At 42.3% G+C, this 26,234-nt stretch overlaps 1 protein-coding gene across 1 annotated transcript; it reads left to right on the top strand.

The window, feature by feature from the left end:
* LOC140694723 (trafficking protein particle complex subunit 9-like) lies at positions 1-24,418 on the top strand. The gene is made up of 3 exons (XM_072957836.1): positions 1-100; positions 21,664-21,830; positions 23,891-24,418. Exons 2-3 carry the CDS (start codon positions 21,819-21,821, stop codon positions 24,137-24,139), a joined length of 261 nt encoding a protein of 86 aa, XP_072813937.1. The 5' UTR covers positions 1-100; positions 21,664-21,818; the 3' UTR covers positions 24,140-24,418.
* The last annotated feature ends 1,816 nt before the right edge of the window (positions 24,419-26,234 follow it).

The following is a 26,234-nucleotide window of genomic DNA, read 5'->3' on the forward strand; positions in this document are numbered from 1 at the left end:
TCTCACTTTGTGGGTCCTTATGTAACTGCGCGGTGTTATTCAGGATCGCCCTTTCTACACTGTGTGACGGTGCTGCGGTGTCTCCTAGTTATTTGTTTCTGTAAGTACTCATGTATTTTTTCCAATGTGCAGTACTAGACATCTAAAAATGCTTTTTTCAGATGAAAAATAATGTGTATTTAATATAAAATTCTGAAAAAAGGGTCAAAAGCGTCTATCCTTGTCCCAGTACTCAGAGATAATAATTAACATTTTAACATCTATTTTCTGTTCTTTTCATCAGTGTGTATCACCTCTGTCATCAAAACCAGTGAGCAATGTGTGCCTGTATACTGTGTGGAGACCTCCATTTTCCATTTGGCTTATTACACATTTTTCTACAATATTCTATCTCCCCTGGCATGATTTTTAATGACCAGTATAGCATTCTGTCTTGTGGAGGCATCGTCCATTTTTCTTTGGACTTAAATAAACTTTTAAATTCCAAGTATACTTAACTGAAATTCTGAAAAGAGATCTGTGGTGGTACCGAAAGTCCCCTACATCCCTTCCCCTTTTTTCCTGAGAGTAAAAACTGCTGACAATGTGGAGTATATATTTCATGACCTTTATGCCTATGTCATATATATATACACATGCATACACGTGTATGAGAAATCTATGTATATGTGTGTGTATATATGCTTTATGGAAAAATAAGGCCATACTGTATGTTTTCTTCAGCTCGGTTTATTCACTCAGGTATATATCATAGACGTCCTCCCCCTCCAGACTCACCCGGTCCTTTCAGATAGAGTAGAGAGGTCTCCTGATGTGCAGGTTTGGTCTCTTGTGTAAGGACACCTTTAGTGGGAGAGTACTGGTGACAAGGCCTTGGACCACGCCGAAACACCGGAACTTTAGTGCCCACAGCTCGCCGTGATTTAACACATCATTGTCTTGATGGTGAACACTTAAATTTTCTCCATTTTCCACTGTCAGAAAGAGTGTTTGACTGACATCCTTCTTGTACAAACATTCCTGTGATCTTGTATAAGTATTCCTTTAGTTAAGGTTTCTGGAAATTTAGCCCTTGGATGTGACAACTACATAAATCACAGGCTCCTTTCAAGTGAATCTAGAAATTCCTCCTCCTGTGGGGAATGAAAAGATGTAGAATAACTTATGTAACCAATTCTCTATCGCTGGATATGATTTCACTTCAGCTTTTCTTCCCACCATTGTAAACAGTGCTGTGTAAATGCTCTGATGAGTACATCTTTTTGAACTGATTTTTTTTCTAAACAAAACGATTCCTTAAATTGGAGTTCAGTCAGTGTGTACACACGTTTTTCAGAGTTTAGATATCCATTGACATGTCATCCTCCTAAAGATCGATCACAGTTTGTTCTCTCAAAGATGGACACTAGCTAGAATATCTTTTAAAAATATTTGCCAATATGATGAGCAAAAGTGCTTTTTCATTATTCTAGTTTGCACTTGATGACCAGTGAGGTATTGAGCATTTTTCACTCATTAGCCATCTAACTGTTAAAAAGTGAATGATCCCTTTTGTTCTTTGCGCACATTTAAGTGAGGGAGCTTCTTGTTGCTTTGTGACTGCTCTTTGTATGTTATGAACATTAACCCCTTGTATTCATCAACATGTATCAGAGAGCTTTTCCTTGTCATTTCTTGCCTTTCATTTTGTTCAGTAGGTTCATTTTTGTTGTGGCCCAAAATAATCTTAAGAGAGTAAATGTCTTCTTTTTGGGTTTTATCCTTGATATTATTCTTAGAAATACTTTCTTATAATGGTATAAATTTCTTCTGTAGGTTTTTTTAATCTCTAAGATGGAGATGATAATGATACTTGTTACAGTGAGGAGAAGCTGAATTGATATGAGCAAAGAGTTGTATTTGCTCTTATTAGTACTTTCTAATATTTATGTCATTTTCTGTAATTTTTCTTGCGGTCATTATGACCGGAATAGAATTTGTTTTTTCAAGGGGATTCTGTGATTGTCCCAAGACAATTATTGAATTCCTACTTTGCTCTTTAATTTGAAATCCCACCTGTAAAATATACTTATGTACACTAGAGTCTCTTTTTGAGCTCATGATTTATTTCTGTCAATCTTACTTTCCAACACTAGCACTATATCTTACATATTGTAAAAATTTATTTAATATCTGACAGTGCAAATTTTTTGATTTGCTTTTCGATCCCTATTTTTCTTTGCTAGTATTATGACTTCATTTTTCCTGAAGAATTCTAATATAATTTTTTCAAGTTAAAAAAAAGGATAAGTGTTGTCATGGGATTTTTTAGTAATTTTGAATTATCTTTAGGAGAACGTACATCTTTACAAAACTGCTTTCCTCCATACAAAATGTTGATGTCTCTACTTTCACACTTCTTACTTTACCCCACAGTACAGTCCTGTAATTTCTCCATGTACAACATGGGCATTGTTTTTGAGTTTATTCCAGATTATTGTTGATGATTTTGTTAATTTTTTAAGTGAGAATTTTTTGCTATTATATTTTTTAACTGTTAAAACTGACACCTAGGAAGGCAGATTCGGTTTGTAAATACTCACTTTGTAATTTCTCATTTAAAATTCTAAGTATTAAGTACTTGTTACAGAATCCTTTCTTTTCTGTTTTTAAAAATTTGTTTCCAAGATTCTCAAAATGGTCATAGCAAAGTTTTATACGTGGGGAGACAGATGGAGAGAGGTAGTGTGGCTCATGTACAAACTGTGAGCACTTTCGTGGCTGCCTTTACGCTGGAAAAGCCGCTGAAGAGTCCAGGATAAACCAGGGGTGGCTTTGTATGCAGTTGAAAGCCAGCTTTCCTGCCTGGTGAAGCCTGGTGGGCGTGGCAGGTAGATGATCAAGGTCGAATGGAGGTTATTGGCTGCACAGAGCGCTGTGTCTGAGAACTGGAGAATATCGCCATGGGAAATGCTTGGTGCCAGGAATAATACAGAGGAGCTGGGGACCCTGTGTGTTAAGGATTTTCCAGCCCTCGGAGTGGGAAGATCAGACTCTGCATTCAGATCTGAGTTTGAATTCATCCTCTTTAGTTTACTTGTCCTCTGACTTTGGTCAAGCTATATACCCTCTTTCACTTCCTGTTTTCTTGTCTCTCAAAATAGGAGAAATACAGCCTGCTGCTAGATTGTTTGATCAGGTTAAATAATTTGTGTCTATAAGATGCCACGTACAGTCACAAGCTCAGTGAGAAATGGGCTGTTGGCTGTTCTTCTGCAACTCAGTGCTTGACAAGACATAGGGGAAAGCCAGCCCCTAATTTGTGTGTGATGAAAGTAGGAACAAAATTAATGTCTTGCCTTTCCCTAGCAGTATCCTTACAGCTTTGCTTCATTTATTTCTTTTCTCCATTCCTTTCCCCTTTCCCATCCTCCACCAAAAGAACCTGAGACTCTCTCAGAATACTAGATTCAAATTACTTAAAAGGTTGGCTCATCCTCATGAAATGATAGTAACATAAAAAAAACTGTGCACATCCCAGAATACATTGTATTTGATTTACACACACACGCGTGCACACAGACACACACACACAATCAGGCTACCTCCCACTTGCAGAGGGAGAAGGACCACTTTTTCTGAGTTTTCACTCACTGAGCGTGAGAACAGTGTCTCTTACACAGACATTCACCAGGCTTCGTGCATGGTGTTTTTAATTGAATTTCTGCTTTGTAGACATAGATATAGTCTCCTAATAGAAGAGAGAAAGTGGAGACATAGACATTCTGCTGAGATATTGGTGTCATCATATTTGAGTTGGAAAGGACTTAAGACAGCATAGAGTCGTAACATTTTATGGGTGAGAATCCATGATGTTGTAACTTGGACAAGAACCTGGATCTTCTGCCATCTTGTCCACAAGGGTGAAGAGGCAAATGGGCAGGGGATGGTAGGGATCCTTCTTCTTGAATTCCATGTTCTTGCTAGTTTTCATTGCTCAGCTGCCTTTAGTTTTTGTCCATGAGGCCTCTCATGAGAAGGTCACTCTGTCCTGATAGATTGAATTTCTTATCAGCAAAAAGCTCTGGACCCACTCATATTTCCCAGAGTTTTCTGCTGACCTGCTGACACTTTATATAAATCAGATCTAAGAAACTACTGAATATAAAATCCTTATTGTTATCGTTTGCCCTCAAGTTCCATAGGAATGGGGTGCTGTCTCAGGCTGTCTAAAGCCAGATCCAAAGATAGGGTGATAGGGTGTGCTGCTGTTCCTCCACAGTCAAAGGGAATTTCCACCATAGCTATATAATCAGGCAGATGAGTTCAAATCTTGCCTTTACCAGTTATTATTTTTGTGAATTTGGGGAGAAACTGTATTTTTTGTGTCCAAATTTGTTTATTTGTAAATAAGTTCAGTATTTATTTTAAGGTTTCTGTTTTAGAATTGAATGAGCTAATTCCCTCATTTATACCTAAAATAGTGATCGCATGGTTCTATGCTGGTGCCTTGGTAGTTGATTACTAAGGGCCTCGGTAGTGAGAATGGGGGTGGGGGGGCCCTGGATAATAGAGCTTTTATTCCAGGATATGCTTGTAAAAGACTGGATGTGCAGTGGATTTTTAGTAAATATCTACTCCTTTCCTAATCTGCATTGATTGTGTATATATCTTTATACTAATATATGAACAATTTTTATTGCAATTTAAATATCTTTGTAGTATTTACTATATCTATCTATAAAAATACGTGAAATAAAATTATTTGACTTTTATTTTCTTTTCAATATGCAAAACAAAATAAAATAGGAAAGAAAAAAGTTTTGAAGGAGTAGAAATAATTTTATTTCTGTGGAATCAATTCCTTATAATAGGTTTTTTGTTCGTGTTGTTAAAAAGCATATAAAATTGATAGGTTGTGACATACTGGAAATGAGGTAACAGTGGAGACATACTACCCCTAAGGCAGTCATTTTGTTACCAAGTCCAAAATCGTTCTGCTTGCTGCATGACAGGCCAATAAATCGGGAGATGAGATGTTGGAGTAAGGAAAAGAGACTTTATTTGAAAAGCTGGCAGACCCAGAAAATGGCATATTGATATCCAGTAGATCTTTCTTCCCCAGGGCAGAATTCAGTCTCCTTTTATACCAAAAAGGGGCGGGGATGTGGCTGGTTGTTACAAACTTCTTGCTGTATGAATTGTCTGTCCTTGAAATCCTTTGTTCCTGCAGCTGTCCATGTGGGTCAAATTATGGTGCCCCCGTAAAACCTCCAAAAAAAAAGAATGGTTATTCCCTATTTTACAACTTTCCATCTATACATAAGTGTAGAAGAGCTAATATCCTTAAAGATCAGAGCCCGGAGAATAGGCCCTCCTGGATATTTCAGGCTAAAGGCAACTTTCTTTTACAAAAGGTGCAGAGATAGCAAGTCTGAGCCTAGAAAACAAGGTACAGGATTAAAGCCAAACGAACACATCTAACATGGAGTGAAATTTGTTCTTTCTATTACAATTTTTTTCTCCCTCATAAATAATTTTACTAAGAAACATGAGCAATTTTTTTATTTTTGCTTCATAATAAAGGACTACAACTACAATTTAGTGAGCAGGGATGCTGTGCGTGCCTTGGGGTCACAGCAAACTTTTGTTGGGGGTGGTCGACCCTGCAACATGCCTGATGCCCCGTGAGTGTTGGTGAGGGTCCCCCTAACCAGGGGCTCTCTTCAGGAACCACCATATGGGCGTTGACCTCTGGCACCTCTTTTTCAGCTGCAGGAAATTTTTTCAGATTCTATGATAGAAAAATCACTCCACAGGGAAATATACACAAAATGTTATGATAAATCTCAGAGAAAAAAATGTGACAATGAGTGTGTATATGTCCATGAATGACTGAAAAATTGTGCTGAACACTGGAATTTGACACAAAACTGTAAAATGATTATGAATCAATAAAAAATGTTAAAAAAAAAGAAATATCACTCCAGCTGGGGATAATCAGGGAATAAAGGAAGAGGAAAAGGGCTTGAAGTAGAGTAGAAGAGAAGGACAGAAGCTCAGGGAGCCTGGGGGCTTGGCAGCGGGGCCTCGGGAGAGAGAGGAGCAGAGATGTGGATGGGACCGGCTACGGAACCAGCACCTGCAGCTTTCCCTGCACCCAAGCCACACAGCTTTTAATAGGGCCCAGGACTCTCTCCTGGCTGGATGTCACCCTGGGCAGAACCTTGAGAATCGAAGGTAAGGTGTGGGCAGCACTCACCTAGGTGGTCACTGAGGACTTTGGTCAAGTCCACATTGACTTTTCCAGTCATGTGCCTTCACCTGTTCTTTATCTCAGGATCTGAGAAGCAGGAGCAAGGAACTCAGGGATAGATCCAGGAGGATATCTGACTGTGTTAAGAGACGACAGTCACAGTGACACTGGGAGCGAAGACACTTGCAGCAAAGTAAAATAAATTCACAACAATTGCAGCAGAGCTGCAGGTGTAAGAGAGCCTAAGCCCGTCTCAGAGTGCAGGGGACAAGCGGAATGGAATGGTAAAATTAACACTGACAATTGAAATTTTTTCAAATAGCCTGCTACTTTGAATTTTATCACTTGAATGTATGCAGGTGTATTTCTATGAGCATTTATAGGTTCACACAACCCCACCAGCCCCTCTTGCCCCCATCGGGGATGGGATTTCTCAAGCACAGTGCCCCTCCTGCTTGCGTGGGCCACGCTGCGGGTCCTCGCCTGGGGCCGGACTGCTACAGGACACTGAGTCCCCGAGGCACGGCCTGGGATACATGACAGGAACAACTGTGCTCTTGGCTGAGGGCCTCCATTTCCCCCTGCAGTGTAAGAATGCCGGTGACTCAGTTAGAAGCATGCATCCAAGCCGTCCTTCCTTGTCATCACCATCTAGAAGCGGTGCCTGAATCTTCTGAATTTCTGCAGAATGTGGTTTACAATCACCTTCAACAAGTGAGTGTGTGTCCTCTTTCAAGTGGAGGAATTACTGCCGTTTTCCTGGAACTTACTCACCACTAGTCCATCTGATTTTTCTGTGCTAGGATTCAGTATGGCCTGCTAATAACTCTGCAGTCAGATCTAGAAACCCTGATGAAGAGGATTATTTATTTTCTTTCTTTAGATGATAGTATTTTACTTTCAAAATTCAGAGTTTTCAGTTCTTGGAGGAATTTTTTCGGGGGTTGGAGAAACAACTTTGCTCTTACCATCTTTGTGACCTGTTGCTATATGCGTCTCACCTGCCTTCTGTCACGTGTGAGGCGGTTCTATTTTTGACCCTGTCCGGGTTGTTCATATTATAAAACATAAAATCTGTAAAAGTACAGTCCCTTTTACTCCGAAGACATTCCACAAATACTCCTTTAATCTGGGTGTGGTTTTAAGAAGACACAATCATTAGAATATATACTTGCAGGTTGCCAGTGCAAAATCCCCAAATTAATAGTCGAGATCAACATATAAAATCTTTCTAATCTACCATGGATTTGTATGGATAAGTGAAGTAGTTTGCTAAGAACTCAATCCTCCCAAGCTGATGCTCTGACAGAGGGCAGGGCCCAGGGACGAGGGCGTGTCCTGCCCTTCCTGAGCTGACAGTTTCATGGCAAAGACCTTCACCAGGTGAAGAAATTGAAGTTTATTCTAAGAAGAGTGGGTATGAAAAGAGTCCAAAAAGCGTGGGAGTGACACAATCCCATTTGTCTCAAGTAGGGGAGAGTGGCTGTGGGGCCACTTGGGAGACTCATGAGTCCGGGCGGGCAGTGTTGTTGGCTTCAACATGAGAGGTGGGATGGTCAGTGGGAAAAAGCGAACAGATTGAAGGCATGTTTAGATGGTAAAGAGGAAAGGATCAATGCTTTCTGTGAAGGTAGCATGGAGTAAGGCCCAGGTTTCTGGGCGGATTAATGAGTTAAATAATGGTCCTGCTGTGTTCTGAGGAGGGAAAGCTGCAGAGGGAGTTCTGGGGGAAATCTGATGATTTCAGCTGTGGGTAAAGTGAAAGGCTGTTAGATGTGTGGTCTGGGATCTCTGGTGGGAGCCAGTAGTGAGTAGGGGGAGGGGAGAGAGACTTTCAAATCATTTTGTCTTGTGAACATACATATAAGAATGAGTAATGACACAACCCCTCTATATTCTGGATTTAAAACCCAGTAAAATTTTGCTATATTGACTGCAGGGGCTCTTAATTTTTTTAATAGAAATAAAATAAATAGAAACAAAATAGTGGAGTTAATGAATATCTTAGAGTTGATGTGTGTCCTTGTATGTATTTTCATAACTCATCTGTTTATAAACATAATCTACAAAAAGTTAACTTGCTTAGCATAAGAGTTAAACAGAGGGACGTGACACACTCTGTTGGTGGTTCAAGGTGATTTCTTGGGCAAATTATGTAGCCTCTCTGTGCCTTAGTTGCATCTTCTGTGACTGCCCCCGGGCCCCTCGTCACAGCTGATTTCCTAGAATAGATGTTGGGAGGGAGGCTGCTGAAGGGAGTAAGAGGTGGCAACTGCTAGGGACACTGAAGAGAGAGACAAAAACAGATTAAAGCCAAGAAACTGAGTGCTAATACACTCAAAGGAGAAAGAACCCCACAGTTTTTTGAGCCACTTAGCGTAAGGGAAAGAAAATCATGTGGATCCAAAACTCTTGAGCATATGAGTATTGTGGGTGGGAGGGTGTCATCAGAAAAGGGTTGAGAAAAGGCCTTTTGGTTTCCCTTAAATTTCCAGTAAGGATGAGGCGCAGAAGAAAAACCACCCGCTTCACTGTAGAAGGTGCTGTTTTGTGCGAAACTGACCAAAGGTTGGAAACCAGTCATCAGTGGTGCTGGCAAAAGAAGAGACTTCTGGATTGGGTGGGGCACTTGCTGTGACTTCCAGGTGACCTGCTGGCTGGGGACTGTGAGGCGGGCAGTAGGTTTGCAGTGTGACCTGGGCATAATCCCTGGCTCTGAGGCTGCTGATCTGACTAGCAGAGATGGGCAGACACCGTCCTAATGGGGCTGCTCGGGATGAGGTCTGGGACACCTGCCGTGCTGAGGGAGAGAGGAGAGCTCCCCTGAGGGGGTGTCCCTGTGAAGATTAGAAACGTCCTCCTGCAGTGGAGGAAGAGCCTCTGAGCAGCGGGCTGGATGCACAGGCAAGGCCAGCCTGAGCACGGAGATTTCAGGAAGCCGGAATTCATACAGGCCCGAACGGCCTTATTCCTGAGAAACTGGAGGGAAAATATGCTGCAAATGCAGGCTAAGTTCAGACACTCTGGTGTGTCATGAGTGATAGGAAAAGACTGTTCAGGCAGGCACGAGAGAACCCTGTGAGTGTCCCAGTTGGGCGTCACACAGGAGGAAGGAGCAGAGTTATATACTTTGCCACTTATTAGCTGTGTGACTTTGAGCAATATCACCCCACCTCTCTATATATATATCTTCATCTGTAAAGTGACAGAGTGACAAGCTCGTGTCATCAGAAGGCTTAGTTTAGCTCTGATCCTCTTTGTCCAGTCCTGTCAGTGCTGCCCTGCAAGGTTCTGCAACGGCTGCTCTTACCCTGAGAAGGTCATAGAGGGACATTGTAATTCCCGAGGGCAGGAAGGGGTTGCTTTAAAAGCAGACATGTAGCCTCCTGCAGCTGCAGACCTGCAGGCAGTTTGGTTGATGGTTGTGGAGAGGACTTTGGAGGCCTTAGCATCGTCTTAAGGCTTCTTTTCCCTTGGGGACCGGGTTTGCCTTTGCAGATTAATGTTGAAGATTTGGGCTTCTGGCAAAGCTGTTTTCAGAGATGGTTATATACGTAACATGTCATATAAAATAAAATGCTTTTATTTAATATGTGGGACTTTGCAGCTGTAGGGAACAGCTCTGTTGGCCTGGTCTCCACGGAGGACACTAAGGATCAGCAGAGCGTGCGGGAGGGCAGGCGGCCTGCAGTGCTGCTGCGGGGGGTTCTCCCCAGCATGGTGCTCTTCTGAGTTCACTCTCTTATGAGTTTGGTTGCCAGAGGAGCAGACAGCAAAGTAATGAGTTCTGGTGGGATTGTATAATGACAGGAAGAAAGAGGGAGCCGTAGTTCTTCGGGACTACTACTCGCTTTTGGTTCCTGATCCAGTGTGTTCCATTACAGAATTGATGAGTTGTGTCTATTCTGGGACTTGATTGAAATAAACGTGCAGCCTAAAGTTAAGTGTTATGTTTTATTTGTCGGGAGGGCTAGACCCAGGATGACTGCCTCTCAGATCACTCTGAGGGACTTCTACGAAGAGTAGGGGAGAAGCTAGGATTATATAGGAGCTTTACAACAAAGACCAGGTAGTTGGAACAATAAAAGATTGCTTGTTATCTAAAGAAAGCCAGGTATCTCAAGTTCAAGAATTTAGTGCTTTTCAATATATGGGAGGACGCAAACATTTGGGCTCACTGAATATATTCTTTAGACAAGCACCTAGTTATCTAGGGCCAGTAATCTGTCCTTTCTTATTCTGAGTCTGCTCAGAGGGCACCGTTGTGAGTGGCTGCAGGCCTGTCTTCACTGGGGGGGTGGCGGCAGCCGCTGATGACTTGGTTTCAGCATTCTTTGTTTAGTGACATGGTTGCAGTATTTTCATTCACATTGTAGTATTTTCGTTCACAGAAAATTATAATATTACCCTGATTATGGATAATGGAACCTTGGAAAGGAACCGAGATGGAATTACTGCAGGTAACTTCTACTTTAATAAGCCGTGTGCAAACATGAACACGGAGGAAGCATACAAAAGGATTCGGTGGTGAATGGGAAGGGTTTCTCCAAGTTACAGGAGAAGGCAAGGCAGAATTCCTCTTCTTTGTGGGAAGGGACGTGAGTCCAACTTTCCTTTCTGAAGTGTTTTCTAAGAACTGTTTATGGTAATTAAGGAACATAGACAAACGGTGGCACACATTACATTTAAGAGCTGGCCGGCTTCAAACTTGGGTATTGGACAGGTGGATTTCATAGGCAAGTGGTCAGGTGGATGGGACAGAGATGGAGCCCAGGCCTGGGGCCATATTCACGTTGAAATCGCCATTTCCTCACCATAGCGCCTTGGACTAGAATGTAACCACTCTTAACCTGTTGGTGAATCTGTGAAATGTGCATGATAATATTCGATTCTTCCTGGGATTGTTGTTAAGTTCTAAAGAGTATTATAGCACACATGAAGCACTTAACACACTGGCACTTAGCAGTGTACACTTTGTGCGGCCACCACGCTTCGCGTGTGTCAGAGCCGTAAAGGCAGTATTTGTCTGTTGAGGATGCACTGGTAGCCCTTTGGTTAGGTTGTGAATTCGGTGATTTCCTTAAATATTTGTAACTCTGTGTGCCATGGGCTGTTATTTTCATGGACAGATGAGGAATCTCAGGGTAAAAAAGACTATGTAATTTGCCCAAAATCAGACCATAATTTTGGGTGCAGGGGCCTCTGTTCAGCATGGGCCCCTGGGCCTTGTGCCTTCTCCGTTCAGCACCAGAGCCAGATGTGGGCTCGGCTGTTTCCCTGCCCAAAATATCCGGCAGGCCTCAAGACACAACTGGCCCCGTGCTGCTTGAGCAAAATCTCCGGAGGAGAGGCAGTTACAAAAGGGATAAACATAAAAACAGACGACAGCAAACTGTGATCAGCTCTGAGAAGGAAAGGAACACATCTCGCTGTGCCGAGCTGGGAGATTTCCCGTCGGGCTGCTCTGGGGGCGTTCATCTCAGCTAAACAAGCTCTGCTGCTGCACCAATGCAGGAAGGCAAGGCGCGTGTGGCCAGGTAGACTGGGCCTCGTTGGTCGTACTCATTCCCCATTAAGCGACAGCTGTCACGGGCACTTAACTAATAAACAGATGTTGGCCATAATCATCACACACTTTGCTTGGTAGTTTTATTGGCGCCAACTTTGAGAGGAGGTCATTGAAGCTGGGAGTTTGCTGCATGCCCGTGATTACCATGGAAATATTCCCACTGGTCTTTCAACCTAGACTGGTGTGGCTGTCATGTCCCAGCCCTGTGAATGGCATTGTGTAGCTTCTCCCAATTGGCCCAAATGACTGACATCGATATTCTTAATTCGTAGGAAATTGTATGTGACAATAACAGAAAAAGGTAGTAAGAAATTGGAAAAGTAGAATATATCCAATTCTTTCCCAGCTGGGGGAGAGTACCCTGTGTCACTCACCCCACTCACTGCCTGTCACCTCCTCCCTGAGGACTCCATGTTCAGAAGCCACTCTGAGCCTTTGAAGAACATTTTGCCTCATGACACTTTTGACTAAGACCTGCGACCTCTCTGTCCCTGGTTAACTCTCTCTTCAAAGCCATTTAAATTTCTTGCAGGCTCCTCCGCTCAGATGTAAGAATAGCCTCTTTAAACTTCTTGATGCAGCTCCTAAATGAAGATCTTGCGAAGGAAACCTAGCCAAAACCTTGGAGGTATTCACATAGTGACTGTAACCTCAGCATTTTGTGACGTTCAGAATCAGAGGGGTGGGAGACTCAGGAAGGCCTTTTTAAGTTAGAAAGGGGAAAGAGAAAGGACTCAGGCTGTTTGAGACTGAAACATCTCGGTCCCAGCCAGCAAGGCACCAGGGTTCAAGATAGTGTGCGGGGAGTGCTGAGTTCTCACTAAGAAAGAATTGGTGGGATGGGAGGGAGGACTTTTAGGTACTTAACTGGGGAAGGAAAAAGTGGGCTGAACATTTTATGGTTGAACAAGAGGATTGTGACATGATGTGCTTGTATTGTGGAGAGAAGGGTTTTGTGGAGCCAGGCCTAAGGATAACGCTCTTTGGCTGGGGAGTCAGCAGAACAAAAAAACACAGAGAACCGGGCAGACCCCAGGGCCCCTGATGGGGGAGAGGCTGCCCGCTAATTGGAGCCCTGGGGGCTGCTTCTGTTCCTTAGCTGGGGCCTCAGAGCTCCCTTCACAACCCAGTCCTGTTGATACAAGAGAAAATATGAGGGGCATGAGAAGGGCTGTGACCCAGGCTTTGGTTGAGCCCCTGGGATGTGCCCCACCAGATTTTGTTCCTTGGCTTCCTGCAGTAAAGAATTCAAGAGCTAGTCAGTGTTGAGTAAAGGTAGATTTATTCAGAGAGATACATTGATAGGCAAGAGAAATGTCACGAGGTGTGGGGGTTTGATGCTCAGATTAAAAGTAGGTACACACTCCACCGACAGAGTGTGGGCCTTCTCCAAAGAGGGAGAGAGAGTGGTCACCGCGAGGTGGCACTGTGTTGCTTGTTTCTTGGGCTTGGTGGTTTCATATGCTAATAAGTAGAAGGACCAGCCTTAGGGCAAGGGGCTGGGATTCCCAGGGAGATGGCCATTTCCCACATTTTGACATTTTGTGGCTAGCTTTGGGACTGCCATGTTGCCTGGGGCAGTGTTATTCACCATGTTACTATTACAATGGGTGTATAATGAAGCTCAAGATCTGCTAGAAGTTAAATCTCTTCATCCTGAGCCTCAAGGCCTATTGGGGTTTGAATCCTTCACCATTTTGATGTTAATTGCTGTGGCCTTCCTTGAATGGCTGTGCTCTGCCACCTTCCATCCTGTCTCACTCTGATGACACAGAGACAGCAAAGGCCGGGCCCTCTATGTGCTCCTGCATTTAACAGCGGGAGGTGTGGTGTGGGCTGAGGATGAGTGGTGAGAAGGATGTTTCAGAATTTCCCACGTGAGACATGGGGACCTGCCAGCAGCCACCGCAGATTTATCTCATGGGCATTATCGCTTGCGTTGTTACGGAAACAACAGGCCAGCCAAGAAACAAGCACCACTCAGAGGGTTGGAGCACTGAGATCTATTACGCCGGCGGGCTCAGAGGGGCTTCTGTTCCGAAGCTCTGAGCACCTCCAAGACTTGCACATGAGGTTTTATGTGGTTAATTACAAGTATGGAGTTATTAGCCAATAACTCAAACAACAAAAGCAAGGAATCAGTACACTGAAGCTTATCAATTTGGAACAGATCACATTACTGACAATTGTTGACCTTGGATTTACGAGTTAGCTTGTTAGCCCCGTAAACTGACACTGAACTTCAGATTTACGAGTTAGCCCAGCAAAACTTAGATCAGTAAACCGACACTTAACACACTTAGATTTGTGACTTAGATTGTTAGCCCAGCTGGGCTTTTCATTCACAGTGTCACTCATCTTTTCTATTTTTCTTTTTTTGTAAGTATTTAATTCAAATTTAAAATCAGGTGTTTTTTGGAAAGAAATTTCTCTTTTTCTTTTCTTTGGGGCTCTTTTGGGGGGTAGGTAATTAGGTGTATTTATCTGTTAGTGGAGGCCCTGGGGCTTGAACCCAGAACCCCGTGCACGCTAAGCACACGCTCTACCACCTGCCCCATCATCTTTTTCTTTTTGCTTTAGCTGCCAAGAATCTTACAGCTGAATTTCTAGTCGGCCTTTAACACTTGCCCTGACTTCATGGAATCCATTTTTATGACTTTATCTTCCCCTGGTTTCATTTAAGTATTGAATCTCCATTTTCCCTTCACTCTCAGTTTTGCCTTTTTGTTGTTATGGTTGTTAAGCTGTGTTTTAAAAATTGTTCAATTTCTCTTTTAGCAGGAGGCTGAAAGTAAATAAATATGTAAACAAACAGCACACTTAAATTCTTTTATACATTCTAAGCTGTTTAGTAGTTACTTAAAAACCGATTTCAATATTAAAGTGATAACATTTTTAAATTATTTTTTAATTTTTCATAAAGACATAGCTGATTTAAAATATAATATATGTTTCAGGTGTACAATAGATGCCCCATTTATAGTTGCTGTAAAACATTGTGTGTATTCCCGGTGTTGTAAGATACATCCCTCTAGCGTATTTACATTACATGCTGCAGTTTGTATAAGAAAGTTGGGTAACGCAGAATCTGGAACGTGGCTGTGTATGACTCAGGTTCACGCTCACCCTGCCTGTCAGAGCTCAGGCCCTCACTACTGTCTGCAGGGGAGCGAGTGGAGGCAGCTCTCATCAGCGCTGGCACCAAACTCCGAGTGGCAGTGACAGCAGTGACTGTGTGTGGACGTGAAAATTGTTGTTCCAAGTGCTTTACATACATTTCTGCATATAATAATTAAAGCCCTCCTGTGACGAAGCGTTTTATGTTTTTAATGAATAATACATTTTATTTTGATATTGATAGACTTCAAATCTCCGGAAAATTTACAGGAGTAGTACAATAAACTCTTAGATACATTTCACCTTAAAGGGGACTATTTGCCCTTTTGTGACGGGCTGATTTTAGCATAAAGTTTCAAGGTTCATCCATGTTGTAGCCTGCATCAGTACTTTATTCTTTTTGTTTGATAATATCCTTTTCCTTTTTTTTCGTTTTTGGTCTATTTAAAAATATTTTCATTGAAATCTAGCCAGTTTATAATGTTGTGTCAATTTCTTGTGTACATCACATCACTTCAGTTAAATAGGAACATACCTGTATTCATTTTCATATTCTTTTTAAACATAAGTTAGTATAAGATATTAAGTATATTCTCCTGTTCTATACAGTATAAACTTGCTGTTTATTCTTTACATACTCAGTATCTGCAAATCTTTAACTCCCAATTTATTCCTTCCACACCCTCTCCCCTCTGGTAACCATAGTTTGGTTTCTATGTCTCTGTGTCTGTTTCTGTTCTGTAGATTAGTTTATCTTTTTGTTTCTTTGTTTTTTGTTTTTGTTTTTGTTTTTGTTTTTTTAGATTCCACATGTAAGCGATCTCATATGGTATTTTTCTTTCTCTTTGTGGCTTATTTCACTTAGAATGACATTCTCCAGGTCCATTCATGTTGCTGCAAATGGCATTAATTTATTATTATTTTATGGCTGAATAGTAGTCTATTGGACAAATATACTACAACCTCTTTATCCAGTCGTCAGTCAGTGGACATTTAGGTTGTTTCCATGTCTTGCTATTGTAAACAGTGCTGCTGTGAACATTGGGGTGAAAGTGTCTTTTTGAATTACGGTTCCTTATGGATATATGTCCAGGAGTGGGGTTGCTGGGTCATATGGGAGGTCAAGGTTGTCTATTGAGAAACCTCTATACATTTTTCCACAATGGCTCCACCAAACTGCATTCCCACCACAGTGTAGGAGGGTTCCCAATTCTCCGCAGCCTCTCCAGAATTTACTGTCTGTGAACTTCTGAATCATGGCTATTCTGACAGGTGAGAGGTGATACTTGATTGCAGTTTTGATTTGCATTTCTCTGATAATGATATTGAGCATTTTTTCATGTGCCTATTGGCCATTTGCATGTCTTCATTGGAGAAATGTTTCTTTAGGTATTCTGCCCATTTTTGGATTGAATTGTTTGTTTTTCTTTTTTATCAAGTGTAAATGCTGTTTACATATTCTGGGAATTAATCCCTTGTCACTGTCATTTATTGCAACTATTTTCTCCCATTCCATAGGTTGTCTTTTTGTTTTACTTTTTGTTTCCTTTTCTGTGCAAAAGCTTGTAAGTTTAATTAGAACCCACTTGTATATTTTTGCTTGTATTTTTATTGCTTGAGTAGACTGCTCTAGGAAAACATTGTTGAATTATATGTCAGATGTTTGGCCTATGTCTTCTTCTAAGAGGTTTATAGTGTCTTGTCTACATGTTTAATTCTTTAAGCCATTTTGAATTCATTTTTTTGTATATTGTGAGGGAGTAGTCTAACTTCATTGATTTATATGCAGCTGTGCAGTTTTCCCTGCACCATTTGCTGAAGAGGCTGTCTTTACTCCATTGTATGTTCTCACCTCCTATGTCAAAGATGAAATTACCAAAAGTTTGTGGGACTATTCTTGATAATTTTGTTTATCCATTCATTGATGGATGGATATTGTTAGTAACTCTTGGCTACTCTAAATGATATTGCTATGAATATTGATGTGCAAGTTTTTGTGAGAATACATTTCCATTCTGTTGGCTGTACAGTTGGCCCACCATATCTGTAGTTTCCACTTCATGGATCCAGATGGCTGATTGTAAAGAGACTCGAACATCCTTGGATTATGGTATCCAGGGTGGGGTGTTCCTGAAACCAACCCCCCGAGGACACTGAAGGATGACTCTACATGTAGGAGTAGACTTGCTCAGCCACATAACTCTAACCTTTTGAGGAAACATCGGGCTTTTCCAAAGAAGCTGCACCATTGCCCCTTTCCAACGGCTGCATATTGAGGGTTCCCATTTCTCTGCCTCCTGACTGACACTTGTTATTGTCCATGTTTTGATTATAACCATCCTAGTGAGTTTAAAATGAGATCTCATTTTGATTTTGATTTCGCTAGTGATGCTGAGCATCTTTTCAGATGCTTATTGGCCAATTGTGTATCTATTTAAATCCTTGGCAAATTTAAAAATTGGGTCGATTTTCTTTGTATTGTTCATTTGTAAGCATTTGTTTTATATCCTGGATACTAGTCTCTTATTAGATATATGCTTTGCAAGATTTTTCTCCTATTCTGCAGATTGTCATTTCACTTTACTTTTTTTAAACATTAAAACAATTTTTTAGGGGGAGTTAATAAGATTTATTCATTTTATTTTTCTTCCTAAGCATGCAGTCTATCACTTGAGCTACCCCCTTCCCCTTTCATTTCACTTTCTTAATGATGTCCTTTGTAACAAATGATTTTCATTTGATGAAGTCCATTTTATCTGTTTTGTTTTATCACTTGTGCTATTGGTATTGTATCTAGGAAGCCATAGCCTATCCTACGACCACAAAGATTTATACTGTCTTCTTTTAGAAAGTTTATACATTTAGTTTTTACGTTTTTGTCTGTGATCCATTTTGAATTAATATTAATTTGTTATATAAAATACGGTGGTCCAAATTCCAGATTCATTCGTTTGCCTTCAGATACCCAGGTGTCTCTGCGCCATTTGTTGAATAGACTATACTTTCAATGGAGTGTTGTTGGCACATTTCTGGAAAACTGACTGTAAATGTAAGTTTCCCCACTGGATTTTTTGTTATGTCTCATAGATTTCTGAATCCAAACTTATGACAGAACCATAATGACTTGAGTGCTATAGATTTGCAGTGAGTCCTCCAACTTTGAGTGAGTCCTCCAACTTTGTCTTCTTTTCCAAGATTGTTTAGTCTGACCTGGGTCCCTTGCATTTCAATATGAAATTTGGGATCAGTTTTTCAATTTTTGCAACGAAGTCAGCTGGAATTTTGATAGGGATTTCATTAAATTTGTAGATCACTTAGGGGAGTCTTAACATTTTTAACAATATTGTCTATCATTCCATGAACGTGGGATGCCTTCCATATATGTATATCTTTTAAATTTTTTTGGTGATACTTCAAAATATTCAGTGTACAAATCTTGTAAAATTTTGTTAAATGTATCTCTCATTTTATTTTTAATGCTGTTGTAAATGGAAAGGCTGAGATTCCTAAGAGTGGGAATATATATCAATTTATTTATTTCTAGGATTCCTACACAGCAAATACCCTAGGTTTATATTTGCTACATTAATCTATCCACAATTCTTCCCACCCCCGTGTCATAAGAAACCAAGACCCAGGTTAAGCCACCTGAACACCTATGTGGAAGTGAGAAATGAGACCTTTCGGTGGGGTTTTTGTAGATGATACTGAGAGCTTATTCAGTAAGGCTTCATCTTAATTCCTTTTAAACAATCCTTTCAGTATATATAGTCAGTTATATTAAGAAAATGCCCTTTTGATGTGCGGAGGAGCTTAAACTATCATTTTTTAAATAATTTCCAGTGAGAGTGTTGTACTTGAAACATAATTTGCATCAATCTTTGAAGATTTATGTTTCAGGAGTTTTGACTAAATAATACCTGTCTTTATTCAATAACTACAACTAAATGCTCAAGCAACAAGTAAGAGTTTGAGCAACTGCTCCTGCCCCGTAGTGCTGGGTGGCTGCAGCTGTAACTGGAGTCCCCGCTTACCTCTCCCAGTACGCTTGTGCTGATCTGCTCAAAACGGTTCGTCCAACAGTTTGTCGGTAGTCTTTTCGACAAAGCCATTAAGCATTGTTTTAAGGTTGCTGGAATGGAATCTATTCTTATTAATATTAAGTAAGCATATATTGAGTGCTTACTGTATGTTGGGAATTGTCCCTCAGCCTCACATGAATAATATTTCTATTAAAACCTCTCATATTTCCTTGTTATTCGCACTTTACAGATAAGGAGACTGAGGATTAAGTCTTCTTTCTTTTGGGGGGATCTCGTTATCAATGATGGGAAGTTGTAAGGAAAAAGATTTTGATTCATCCAGAGAAAATATTTTTCTGAGAGTCAGCATTGAAGTAGGTGACCACTGAAAAGGGTGATCATTGTTTGAGTGAGACGAGCCCCGGGTTATACGAAGTCAGCATCCCTGTCCTGGACACTGCACGTGTAGAGCTGCGTGGAGGGTGAGGCGGCGCTGCCGCGCAGGAACGAGGATGCCAGGCCGTTGAGCTGTGCTCAGGCCCAGTGGGGCTTTCTCCTAAGAGCAGTGGACCGTCATTGACAGATTTTTAGTAGGGGAGTGTGGTGCTCTCGTACATCCCTTTTGTCTTATAGAATGCTTAGAAACATTTAGAAGGCTCGGCAGGAGGTGATGTGATGAGTCAGAGTAGGGTGGCTGCGAGATGTAGCAGTGTTCAATTTTCAAGTGATTTTCAGTCCCAGGTTTGTGGCTGAGTAGCCGTGTCACTTTGGATGACACACTCAAGGAAGTGAAACAATTTATCTAATCAATTGAAACAGTGACGTACCAACTTCCCAGGACTGCTGTGTAGATCTAGTGAGATAATGTGTGCACAGTGTGCAGCGTGGTCCCCAGCACAGAGTCGGTGCTGAGGGAGTGCCAGTGAGTACCTGGTAGGACAGGTGTGGGTGGTGGAACTCATTGACTGAGGAAATTGGTCCCTGAAGGAGAGGTCCTGTCACATCTGTGAGTGATGGGCCTGAGCTGGGAGAGGCAGGGAGACCTTGTCCCCCGACCAGGTGCCCTGGGAAGGACGGCTATGGGAGGAGCACCGTGAAGTCAGCTCTTTGCAGGTGGAATTGGAGGAGCCCTTGAGATATCTAAGTGCATTGTCACAATCACAGAAGAGGTCTGGGCCCGGGCTGTGCATTTTCCTATAATCTCAATCCCTGAGGATGCCGAGGTATTGATCACTGAACGTGAAGACATACTTTACAGGACACGTGAATAGTAGTATCATCTCTGTCATCAAAGCTCACATCTCTTTATTCATCTCTCACTTTGCTAATTGGGTACTTACAGAGCTCACTTCACTGACCTCCCGTGGGCTCAGGCTCCACAGAAAAGAGCTGGTGAGTCTCCCTCTTTTCCAGAAGAAGACACATTTAGCTGGTAGACTTCTATACCTCACCAGAGTTTGAATTTTTGTTTGTTGATTTAATTCTATTTTCTGTTGGCCATCTCCTGACAGGAGAGACGTTTTACCAAATGGTCAGGTTTCAATTAGCTCTTACTGAGAATTGCTGATCTGATCCATAGTGTATTTACTCTATTAACTTTGTAGAGTACTTTTCATTTTCTGTCTTTGCCCTTTAATTTTGTTTGCCCCTTCAATTTTCTATCCTATTTGGGGCCTTATTTTTTTTAATTAAAAAATGTCTATAAGCAGTTAAGAAAACCAAAGTAAAGAAAAAATGCACATGATAGCTAAATTTAGAAAATATCTAGTGTGTTTTCTGTCTCAGCAATGGAGGTTCTATAAACTCGTGAAAACCTTCATTACATAAGTTCCTTAAAATGCTGATTAAGAAAAAAACCTTCCTTCCTCATCTTTCAAGCTGCACAGCTATTTGTCAAGAAAGTGAGGGGAAATTCTCAGAAGCTAAGACAAACCAGAAAGCAGGGATTCTGGGAGATACGTGAGCCTTAGAAGCCCTGGGGTGCCTGTTGGCTCCTGAACTGTGTTTCAGTTGCCCTGGCAGGAGGGCAGGAGGTGAGCCTGAGGCCTCTCACACTGGGAGTTGGATGGCTGTTCTTATGTAAGGCCAAGCGCATCCTGAGAATCCTGCTTTATAAAAGGGTGAATTAGAAAGAAAAGAATAAAAGCATTCCTCAAGGCAAGGAAGTAAGGAAAGTAAATTTTTTGGAAGCTGGGAAAAATAACATATCCAAAGTAAGGATTTAGTTTAAAGCTTTTCTGGCATGAGAGAGAAAACAAACTCCTGGCAGATAATCACAGCTCCTCCCGGAAAGAGAAGGTGAGTTTTGAATGAATCAGTGGACAGCCATTCTGTAAAAGGCCCCCAGAGTCTTCTGGGTCAAGATACTGGACCCAAACACCTCCCTTCCATGATCTCATTTAAATAATCAGAAAGGTTTTAAAGGAAAGAAGCCATAATCATAGTTCTATTTATTGACATTATTATATGCTAGGAATTCAGAGGTAATTATGCAGTTGTCTCCTCTTTTATGGACCTTACTTTCTCTTTGACTTAGTTGGGGAACTTGGTGGAGGGTGGTGTTAGTCTGTTGCAATTAGCCAGGAGAGGAGTTTAAGAAAGCAGTGAAGGGTGGGTGAGATTTTTAGCTGAGGACAGTCCTGTTCAGTTGGCTTGTAATTGCAGGTTCGTTGAGTTGTCACTGGAGGTAATTAATCTTATGGAATTTTGACTTAACTCAGGCCTCTTCAGAATGGACAAGTGAACCTGGAGAAAGACAGTCAAATCTGTGCAGACATTGAAGTTCCCTTGAACGTGCGGTATCCCTGAGCCAAAGATAGGACAAAAAGGCAGCACTTCTTGAGGACAGAGGAGTGGTTTTTAAGGTTCTCCAAGAATGATTCCCAAGGTACCGGGATGGCCAGTTGTCAAACTGTGACTTTGCTCTTTGGACGGTGTATCCACCAAGTTTTTTGGCCGTTTATATGTTTCCATTTCTCTTTAATACATGTCAGGTTATGAGGACATGGGCATAAACATTTCACACGTTGTCAAGGTGACATTGGGTACCTGCCTATAAGCACGGGCACACTTGCAGCTTCCTCATACATCTTGCCGCCCATCCCGCTCCCCGGGCTCCGTAATCACGGCAGAGTGGTTCCTTATTGAGCTGTCCATCTCCTCTGTGACATCGTAACCAAACAAAAGACTGGAGCGTATTAGCTTGGCTTTGTTTTTTTCTATCCTTCCCTTTGAATGATGATGACTGATAGTGGACCCAGTTACGTTTGCAGATGATTTACAAGTAGGGCTGTCAGTACAAACCTTGTAATCCCCGCTGTGTGATCTAGAGAAGAAAGTTACACTCTTTCCAAATTGTTTTAATGTACTTATGTGGGAAAATGATATACGTTTGAATATGTATTTCCTCTCTGAGTCATCATGGCTAGACATGAATATTTGTAGACATGTAATGAGTACTCTGTATTTGAACTGTATGGTCCCCTAAATTCTCCCCTGCTTTTTAAAGTCATCACTGGATTGCTACCTCCAGAGTGCCCCAAAGCATCCGCCACTGCCTGTTCTTCAGACACTGTGAGTTTCCAAGTTGGAGAAGGCTGCTGGCTGGTGAGGCATTCTCTGGCACATCTCTGGTTGGGTGATGTGAGCTTAGAACACAAGACTTGGCAGACAGTAACTAACCACGGTCACAACCATTTCTGGAACACTCATGGAGGATTTTACACCTATGCTAGTGGCATATGTTATTTCATTTAGTTTTCCCAACAGTCATAATCAGATTTTATCATATGTATTAAAATGGAAACCGTCAAAGTGAGTGACGTGCAGACTTTGGACTGGAACACAGGACTTTCTGATCCCTGTCTCTGTTCCCTCCCCAGCCTATCCTACCAAATGGTCAGGAGACTCTTCCTCCGTCTTGAGTTTCCCGCTGATGTTACCAGTCTCTTTGTTTCTAAGAGAGGAAAACAAGTCTAAACTTACTTTCCAGTTGGAAATGGAATGGAAAGTTAACGTTGGAAGCCGGGAGAATCTGTCCTGTGATGAAGTGGTCTCCGAGCCACTTCCACTGGGACGTCACATCACTGTCTGTGCCCCTTGCTCAGCTTGTGCACAGGTGACAGGGCAGATGTGCCGAGCAGTCCTCCCTGACAGGGCAGTGGGTTGGAAATGAGTTTGGGGATTTGGTTTCATTTCATAAGTTCCTGAGGGCCTTGACCTGGCACTTCGAGTGGGAGCATTCCCTGTCCCACAGACTCGTGCTCTGGGCCCGTGCTGACCTGATGTGGCCTCAGCCTGAGGCTCAGGGCCCGTGGTGATGAGAAGCATTTTAGTCCAGGGTCTGCCGGAGGCTTTGACACTTCTGAGCTGTGGGAATTTGTCCAGGATGATAATAATTCCTCCCCGAGTTTCAGATTTCCTTGCCTGTAAGCTGGGGTAGTAATAGTTTCTGAGATGATCGTAATGATTCAGTAACGGGCGCAGCGTGTGCTGGCAGGTATCTGGTGCTTAAGGAGCAAAAGTCGCAGTCACTCTGTCAGCCTCTCCCTGTGCGCTCTGTGCTTTGAGAAGTTGCGTGTTTGGTGAAAATCCCGCCCAGACCCTAGGCTCTAGATGAACTGTTGTTCCTTTACTTTCCCTTCCTTTTCCTCTTTCCCTTCTCTGTGTCCCATGTTTATGTAGCAGATTCCTCTATTTCAGGGAATACGGGCTTTTCTAGTAAAGGGACAGGTGGAATGCGGAGAGGTGGGGCCCGGAGGGGGTCTGGAGCGTCTGCACAGTGCTGCTTCCCTGCGTTTCTGCATCCGGTCCCATCAGTGCACTAAGTCAGCCTTCCTCTTCCTTCCTGTGTCATCGGGTCTCTGTTTTAAGGGAAAATATATTTACGGGCTTTTTTCACTTACGTGTTTCATTCAGATGCTTGTTGCTTTTCTCCCTGTGCTTCAGCATTCCGAGGAGAGAATTCAGCAGTGCTGCCTCCTCTCCGAGCTCTATGAGTTGATCGGCTTCCACTGCAAGTCCGCCGTCTTCAAGCGTGAGGCCCCCATGCAGCGCGCGGCCCCCGGCATCCCGGAGCCTGGCTGGAAGGCCTGCTACCGCCTCCTCCTGCAGACGCTTCCTGGCTACATTCTGTCGCTGGACCTGCAGGACTTCAGCAAAGGTGTTGGAACTAAAACATTGCTTCAGTACAATTAACCATGCCTGGATTGGGCCCTGCTGTCCTGTCTCATCAGGGTGAATTTTTACTCATTTAGAACAAGGCTCAGCAGACTTTTTCTGTCAAGAGCTTGCGGGTAAATATTTCAGGGTCTGCAAACCTCCTGATCTCTGGTGCTGCTGCTCAGCTCTGCTGTTCAGATGCCAGAACAGCCGGACAGTCCACACACCCACAGAGCTTTATTAACAGCGGTGGCTGGGGCTGAATTAGGTGTATGAACTGCAGTTTGTCCCCACAGCCTCCTCAATATTGACACCTGCACCAGAGTGTACATTTGTGACAATGGGAGAACCTACACTGACACGTCATCATCATCCAGAGCCCATAATTGATACTAGGATTTACACTTGGTGGTGTGCACTCTGTGGGTTTGGACAGATGTGCAATGACATGTATCCACCATCACAGCATCATACAGAGTCGTCTGTCTTAGTGACCTTAAAATGCTCCGTGCTGCACCTCATTCATTGCTCCTTCCCCCTAGCCTCTGAATGCCACTGATCTTTTAGTCTCTGTGGTTTTCCCTTTCCCAGAACACCATACAGGTGGAATCAGACAGTTGCAGAACCTTCCCAGATTGGCTTCTTTCACTTAGTAATATGCATTTAAGGTTCCTCCATGTCTTTCCATGCCTTGATAACTCATTTCATTTAAGCACCAAATAACAGTCCATTTTCTGGCGGGACCACAGTTTATTTATCCATTCACCTACTGAAGAAGAGCTTAGTTGCTTCTGAATCCTGTTGAGTATGAATAAAGCTGCTATTAACATCTGTATGCAGATTTGTGTGTGGACATAAGTTTCCATTTCGTCGAGTAAACATCAAGGAGCACAGTTGCCGGATCATATGTTAGAAGTACGTCTAGTTTTGCAACAAAATGCCAGACCGCCTTCCTAAGTATCTGGGCCATTTTACATTCCCACCAACAATGCATTAGAATTCCTGATGCTCCACATCCTCACCAGCATTCGGTGCTGTCAGTGTTCTGCATTTTGGCAGTTCTGACAGGTGTGCAGTGGTATCTCGCTGTTTCACTCTGCATCCCCTTGATGACAGATGCTGTGGAGCATCTTTCCTTAGGCTTCTTTGGCATCTAGATTTCTTCTTTGATGAGATGTGTGTTCAGGCAATTTGCTCATTTTTTAATCAGGTTATTCGTCATTCTTGTTGAGTTTAAAAAATTTTGGTATATTCTGGATATCAGCCCTTTATCAGTGTGTCCCTGCCCTTCACCTGCAGCACCGGATTTGTCCTTTGGGTCTCACTGGAGTGTCAGCTCTTCAAAGAGGTTCCCTGTCTTCCCTCAGCCTAAATACTGTCCTTGTATTTTTCACTTTCATTGACTCATTTTGTTCTTTTTAAGTAGCATTTCCCATAATTTGTAAGTACATTAAAAAAAAGGGCAATGATTGAACACCGCCTCCCCCACCAGACTGTGTGCCCTGTGAGAGAAGAGGCCCTGTCCCCACTTACCGTTTCCCATGACAGCACATGGCACATGTCCATGTAAAAGTGTGTAACGTGGGGCCAAACCTGATGAGCAGCTATGATGACACGTTTTGGCTACCATTTATTGAGTAGAATTTGTTTCTGATCTTACTAAATCACATGAATGAAACTTGTTTGTTTTGAAAAATAAAACAACAAAGCACACCTCAATGTGATTGGTACTTTCTACTTAGCCTTCTGACCCAGGAGGGGATGTTCACCATCATTTTGTGGAGGAGGTTGGGGGGGTAAAGTAAGAGAGTGAGATCAAATAAAGTAAAAATGCTAACTATCGGTTGGCTTTATTTTCACTGGCATGAAAGTTACTTTAAACACTATCTCAGCTGTTGTTCTGTTGTTTTAAACATTTCTCAAAGAATTAAATGGAAGCTCACTAAATCCTGAAAGGGAAATTGTGTGCTCAGGTCCTGAAAATTGTTTATGTCTGTTCTTGAAATGCAAATTTTCCCTGCTGATTACAGAAAGTCGAGGCGGGAACACAGCAGTGTGCTGTGTGTGTCTGCCGGCTTAACGGGATGCTCAGTGTCATTTTCATTTTCTTGTGTTGCAGTTTATGACGGTT

Source organism: Vicugna pacos, unplaced genomic scaffold (genome assembly GCF_048564905.1).
Source record: "Vicugna pacos unplaced genomic scaffold, VicPac4 scaffold_103, whole genome shotgun sequence".
Classification (NCBI taxonomy): Eukaryota; Metazoa; Chordata; class Mammalia; order Artiodactyla; family Camelidae; genus Vicugna; species Vicugna pacos.